Source organism: Berghia stephanieae, chromosome 13, assembly GCF_034508935.2.
Source record: "Berghia stephanieae isolate SIO BIC M18660-M18661 chromosome 13, UCSD_Bste_1.3, whole genome shotgun sequence".
In the NCBI taxonomy this organism is placed as follows: Eukaryota; Metazoa; Mollusca; class Gastropoda; order Nudibranchia; family Aeolidiidae; genus Berghia; species Berghia stephanieae.
Window position 1 is genome coordinate 14,172,671 of NC_088372.1, and position 7,500 is coordinate 14,180,170.

General features: G+C 34.6%; 1 protein-coding gene across 3 annotated transcripts in view; it reads left to right on the forward strand.

The window, feature by feature from the left end:
- The window catches only part of LOC144958594 (innexin unc-9-like), a 576,099-nt gene that overhangs the window by 566,227 nt on the left and 2,372 nt on the right, over positions 1–7,500 (forward strand). For all 3 annotated transcript variants that reach the window (XM_078890676.1, XM_078890678.1, XM_078890679.1), the window contains exon 3: positions 4,686–4,844. In XM_078890676.1, the coding sequence (XP_078746802.1) occupies positions 4,686–4,844 (159 nt within the window). The remainder of the gene's footprint in view (positions 1–4,685; positions 4,845–7,500) is intronic.

Here is a 7,500-nt window from a genome sequence, read left to right on the forward strand (position 1 = left end):
AAGAAAAAAGCAAGCAATAAATAATTGCTTGCTCTGAATTTTTGTTTTGTTCTAAGTTTGTTATTTTAAAATGTCTTTCTGTCTTTTTTTGCTTTTACTTTTTTTTTTTTTTAATTCTTTAAAGCCAGCCTTTGACTTTCTTTCATCCTAGCTAAGGATAGAGATGTCATGTGTTTTGTGTTGTTATATTATATTATTGTTTTGTGTTCTCTGGGTCAGCAATAAGGTTGACATTTCAATGATTACTTCACTGCCTTTTCGCTAGGGACGGAAGGTTGAGATAGATAGATAGATAGATAGATAGATAGATACTTATAGATGGGTGGACGGATAGAAAAAGTGTGGGTAGAGAAAGAGAATCAGAGAGAGAGAGAGAGAGAGAGAGAGAGAGAGAGAGAGAGAGAGAGAGAGAGAGAGAGAGAGAGAGAGAAATGGGAGGGAGATATTTAGAAAGAGTAACGTCTTCAATTTGTTTTTTTTTAAGTCCTTCAGAGCCATTAGGCCCATGGAGCCGGAGTTTATCCCGGTTTCTATAGTATGAAACGGACAATAGCAATTGCTCGCTATCCTTTGGATGGACTCCTTTGGAGGTTTTTAATTTAATCTTTTTTTTTTTTGGCGTGTCAGATTTGAGAGTATTTGTCACGTATTGGGTATACCAACCGAGTTTTAGATTAAAATTTGAGATATAGATTTTCTTGTTGAACTCGACTTCATGAAGTCCCAGGTTTGAAAGTTTTTGCCAAGATGAGGGCGGGTCATTTTAATCGATCGATATTTGAAAGACGAGTTATTATCTGACCCAAATTTAAGATAGATAGTTCGAAGTTGACATCACTCATGCCTTTGTTATTGTTTTTTTTTTTTTTTTGCCATCCGCCGTTATGAGTAGTTCTCACTAAGCTGTATTAACCAAATTACAAACGTTCATGGTTACACAGAGCTTTGTGTGTTGGTCCGTTATACTTCCGGATGGCAATGTTGTGAACTCCTAAGCCAAGCGCATACTATTTATACGTGTTTTGTTTTTCATAGTACATCTGTGCTGCCGTTTTATTAAAAACACATTATGTGCTAACAACGGTTAACATCGTCGCCATGGTTAACTTATAGCCTGACACTGACCAAGAAATGACGTCAAAAGACCAGTCTTTAGCTACAAAAGAAAACAAATCGTGAGTTGTATTCAATAGTTCAACCAATGGGACCATTTGTTTCCTTGAGCACTATTAACGAAAACAAAAACCAAGTAATGATGTCAAAAGACCAGTCCTTTTGAGTTTCAGTGTCAGGCGATAGATAGAATGAAGATGACGTCAATCATGTCTTTGTTATGTTTTTAACCATCCACGTTTATGAGTACTTCTCACTAAACTGTATTAACCAGGCTATGAAAGTTCATGATTACAAACAGTTTTGTGTGTGGCCCGTTATACTTCCGGATGGCAATGTTATGAACTTCTTCGCGAAGCGCATTTTATCTATAACTTAACGATGGCTACGTTAACATTGCATATAGATAGTATGCGCTTGGCTAAGAAGCTCATAACATTGCCATCCGGAAGTATAACGGACCAACACACAAAATCTGTGTAACCATGAACTTTTATAGTCTGGTTAAGACAGTTTAGTGAGAACAACTCACAAACGCGGATGGCAAAAACAATAACAAAGACCCGAGTGACGTCATCTGCATACTATCTATACTGTGTTTTTTTGTTTTTTTTTTAAACAATGTCTGTGTGTATTCCGTGAGTGTGGCCGGCCGATCGTGTGTAATGAAAACTACCGGTACGATAAGGACACGCGTGATTTGTCGATGAGTTACGGTAAATACTGGACTGACAGGAATCGTGGACCATAATAGTAATGAATCAAAGCAAATGAAGAGTGGTTTTCTAAAACGCCCAAATTCCATTTTTCACATTTTGAGATAAAGATAGAACGAAGATAACGTCACCGTAGCCATCGTTAACATAATATGTGACCCCTCGTCTCAAAATGGTACTAAGTCGGGATGATTAAGATGCTGAAAATGGACTTTGTAGCCAGACATATCAGACTTAAGTTGAGTTTATATGCCTTATAGAGGAGAAGGAATATCATAATATGTTACGTTGCTAAATACCAACGTTTTATATTTTTGACCAGTCTCACTATAATTTGACTTTGTAGCATCTGGACAGATGTTACAGTGAATAACATAATCAGTCGGATGGTGAAAAGGTTTGAACTGAGATATTGCCAAGTTTAGTTAGAAGGTCAATTTTTATCAAAATATGAGTTCTCGTCATAAATGATTAAATCAACCCTTTTTGTACATCTTCTGGAAATATCAAAGCTAAATTTCACTTCTAAATATTTTTACAGCCGGTCAAGTTGAAAAAGTAAGAAATTTGAGAAAAGTTGCTGGATACCTTTCCAATACATTTGACCATAACTTCATGAAATATCACCCGATTTACTTCAAATGAAGATTAAAATGCTCTGGGGAGCATATTTCTTCAGACAATGCAAAGAAAATGCAATCCAAAATTTTCACCTTCCGACTGATTATATCATGCACTGACACATATAGATAGTATGCAGATGACGTCACTCAGGCCTTTGTTATTGTTTTTGCCATCCGCGTTTGTGAGTTGTTCTCACCAAACTGTATTAACAAGACTATAAAAGTTCATGGTTACACAGAGTTTGTGTGTTGGTCCGTTATACTTCCGGATGGCAATGTTGTGAACTCCTTGGCCAAGCGCATTCTATCTATAGATAGAATGCGCTTGGCGAAGGAGTTCACAACATTGCCATCCGGAAGTATAACGACCAACACACAAACTCTGTGTAACCATGAACTTTTATAGTCTGTTTAATACAGTTTAGTGAGAACAACTCACAAACGCGGATGGCAAAAACAATAACAAAGGCCTGAGTGACGTCATCTTCGAACTATCTATAGATAGAATGCGCTCGGCCAAGGAGTTCACAACATTGCCATCCGGAAGTATAACGGACCAACACACAAACTCTGTGTAACCATGAACTTTTATAGTCTGGTTAATACAGTTTAGTGAGAACAACTCACAAACGCGGATGGCAAAAACAATAACAAAGGCCTGAGTGACGTCATCTGCATACTATCTATAGCCTGACACAAGACCCCTCTAGGACTGGCAGTTTGACGTCATTTTTTGGTCAGTGTCAGGCTATAACTTTACGATGGCTACGACGTCACTCGGGTCTTTGTTATTGCTTTTTGCCATCCGCGTTTGTGAGTAATTCTCACTAAACTGTATCAACCACACGTTGTTTTGTGTGTTGGTCCGTGGCCTTCGTAAAGTTATGGCGTGATACTGACCAAAAAATGACGTCAAAATGCCAATCTTTTGCCACAAAAGAAAAAAAATCGTGAGTTGTATTCAATAGTTCAACCAATGAAATAACTTGTTTCCATGAGCTCTACTAACGACAACTCACTAGACAGTGCATAAACCAAATAATGATGTCAAACTGCCAGTCCTTTTGGATTTCAGTATCAGGCTATAACATAACGATGGCTATGGTTGGTCCCTTTTTCTTCTGGATGGCAATGATGTGAGCTTCTTAGCCAAGCGCACAATATCTATTGAGGATTATATCCCCTAAAATTTCCCTTTCGTTCTATTATTTCATCAAATTTAAAATTCAAATTCAGATAAATCGAGGCAAATTATTGTGCCATTTGATGCTTCAAATAAAATTCACGTTTCAATTCACCTCATTGATGGAAAATCTTAAAAAGTCGAAAAATCGACTAAGTGAGTTTTGGAAAACCATCCTTCAAATGTAACAACTTTAAAAGATTTGAATAAAAATAATAATAAATGAAATGTATAGCAATTACTGTTTCGCGCTGAAGCCCTTCGTCAGCTGTACTGTTGATATCATGAATAGGAAGGTTATTGGATCAGGGTCCTCTACAAAATGAATCTAATCGACTTAAAGAAAGACGGAAGTTTGGCTATCTACATCTATTTTTGTTGATAATATTGTTTTTATGATAATAGCCATCATCATCTTCAATATCATCATCATAATAACCACCATCATAATCGTCACCATCATAATCATCATCATCATCATCATCATCATCATCATCATCATCATCATCATCATCATCATCATCATCATCATCATCATCACCATCATCATCATCATCATCATCACCATCATCATCATCATCATCATCATCATCATCATCATCACCATCACCATCATCATCATCATCATCATCATCATCATCATCATCATCATCATCATCATCATCATCATCACCATCATCATCATCATCATCATCATATCGATCGTTCTTGTCACCATTATGTTTGTCTTGTCCAACAGTTTGTGTGTGTGTGTTATTCATGGTTTTATTTATTTACTCATGTCTATTTATTCATGGTTTTATTTATTGAGTCATGTCTATTTATTCATTGCTTTATTTATTTACTCATGTCTATTTATTCATTGCTTTATTTATTTACTCATGTCTATTTATTCATTGCTTTATTTATTTACTCATGTCTATTTATTCATTGCTTTATTTATTTACTCATGTCTATTTATTCATGGCTTTATTTATTTACTCATGTCTATTTATTCATTGCTTTATTTATTGACTCATGTCTATTTATTCATTGCTTTATTCATTTCAGGATGGACAGTATCATCGGGTCGGTGGGTCGAGTTGCCAACGTTAAGGTTCGTAACGACGACGACCTCAACGACCGCCTCAACCACCTCTACAGCACCGGCATTCTCATCATCTTCACTGTCGTTGTCAGCGCTCGGCAGTACGTCGGAGATCCAATCAGGTAATATTATTATTTATTTATAACATAATGATATATTATTATAATTATCATTATTATTATTATTATTATTATTATTATTATTATTATTATTATTATTATTATTATTATTATTATTATTATTATTATTATTATTGTTATTATTATTATTATTATTATTATTATTATTATTATTATTATTATTATTATTATTATTATTATTATTATTATTATTATTATTATTATTATTATTATTATTATTATTATCATTATTATTATTATTATATTATTATTTTTATCATCATCATCATCATCATTATATTATTATTATTATTATTATTATTATTATTATTATTATTATTATTATTATTATTATTATTATTATTATTATTGGATAACTAGGAATATTGGTGGTATTCTTCGTGTCCTTTTTTTTTTTAAACACACTGATCTGTGCCTTGCATCATCATCATCATCATCATCATCATCATCATCATCATCATCATCATCATCATCATCATCATCATCATAAATAATAATAATAATAATATAATAATAATAATAATAATAATAATAATAATAATAATAATAATAATAATAATAATAATAATAATAATAATAATAACAACAACAACAACAACAACATTTATTATTATCATTGCTACTTATAGATATGTTTCCCATTTCTCAATGCATTTATCCCATGTTAATATTACATTATAATTTGGCTCCACTTTTCTATAACACCATTTATCCTCATCAAAGCCATCCATCCATCCATCCATCCATCCATCCATCCATCCATCCATCCATCCATCCATCCATCCATCCATCCATCCATCCATCCATCCATCCATCCATCCATCCATCCATCCATCCATCCATCCATCCATCCATCCATCCATCCATCCATCCATCCATCCATCCATCCATCCATCCATCCCATAGATCTACCTCCAATTTTCTACACATTATCGATCCATTCATCAATTTCCCCTCTAATTGCCTATTCTTACGTACTCTGATAAAACTCATCTTAAACAGACTTTGGACAGAAAATTCGTCCTTCAAATATCGATCGATTAAACTATAACCCTGATCTTGAAAAAAAAAATAAGATTCTGAAAGTTGAGTTTTTGCGAAGTCCCAGGTTCAATAGTTTTTGACAAAATGATAGTCATTTTGATCTATCGATATTTGAAGGACGAGTTTTCTGGCCAAAATAAATAAACGTGTTTTTTCCCAGAGGAATGACTGTGTTGTCCTTACAATTTAATACAAATTGCACCAGCTTCTTTCATTCTATGCAGATACGTTTATTTCATTCAGTTCCGACATCAATAATGTCTGAAAACTCCTTAAATTTATTTTTTTTTAATCATTTATTATTTTTTAAAAACTCATTTTAATAGATTCAACTTTGTACCCTTGTGGTATAACATTATAAGTATAATAAAAATAAATAAATAAAATAGATAAAATTCTCTTTATTCACCCCATAGGGGAAATTTGTCTCTAGGGTCTATTCCAAGGGAAGACTGGAATAACCCAGGCGTCAGCCGCAATGCAGCCCGCAAATTGAGCTAGGGCGAGGTGACTTGCTCAAGGCCACACAGCGCAGCGGCGGGCCATCGAACTCGGTACCTTTCGGGTACGAAGCAAAGACCGTACCGGTGAACCACGCTGCCTTAAGTTTCTTACCTGAGGGTTCTTGGGTTGATTCCATCTGTCTGCGGCGTGAAGTTGAGTCATTGAAAAAAGCTCATAACATTACTTACTCTAACTGTAACTCAGGTTAAGAATGACTCCGTTAACAGCATGGTCTCTCTTTTTTTTTTTTTAAATTGTTATAGCGCATTGCAGGCATTGTGTCCCGTTGTCGTCTCGTTTTAGTATTGCTCAAGTCGTTGGGTTCCTTAGAGAGCGATTTAAGCACATTTCTGGAGGTTTTTTTCTTTTTTTTTCTGAGTTTTTTTTTCTTTCTTTTTGTTTTTTTTTTTTTTTTTTTTTTTTTTTTTTTTTTTTTTTTTTTTTTTTGGGGGGGGGGGTGTTCCAAAAAGACCGAAAGTACATATTTCATCGAAAGTGAGCGGTCGATACTGGGATATAACTCAAAATATAACGCAACTAACAGTATCTAGATATGTCTTATATCAATGTCATTGTAAATAGGAGAGGGTGGTCCGTTTTAAAACGTAGCTACAGTCAGGCTTCTGAAACCTGTCTTGATTTTTTAAAAAAATACAATGCTGAAAATCGTTATTGTGTAAAATTCCTACGTTGTTGATAGAGTACTTCTATCTGAACAGACTGTTCTATCCACAACTCAGCGATTCACATACCTCTGAAGCATTGTTAAAGGTGACGGAGGTTCTGAAGACGGTATCAGAAATAGACTCCACAAAGCCAGAAATATCATGAGATCCATGCAAAACACATAGATAGAAATCCTCACAATGCTCAAAAACAGATAATAGAATTATACAATAGATGCGTTCTTTTAACTCTCCTGGAATGGTCTGAGTGTTAGCCCATGGGCCAATGACTTACTTGGCTTATTGCCGATCGCCTACTTAATCTTCGGACTTGGACGCTTTGGCAGCTTCTCTGGTTTGTCGAATGAACTCTTTCTACTGATGACCGGCATATAGTTTGAGAAAATTAGGGCGAGATTTTTGGC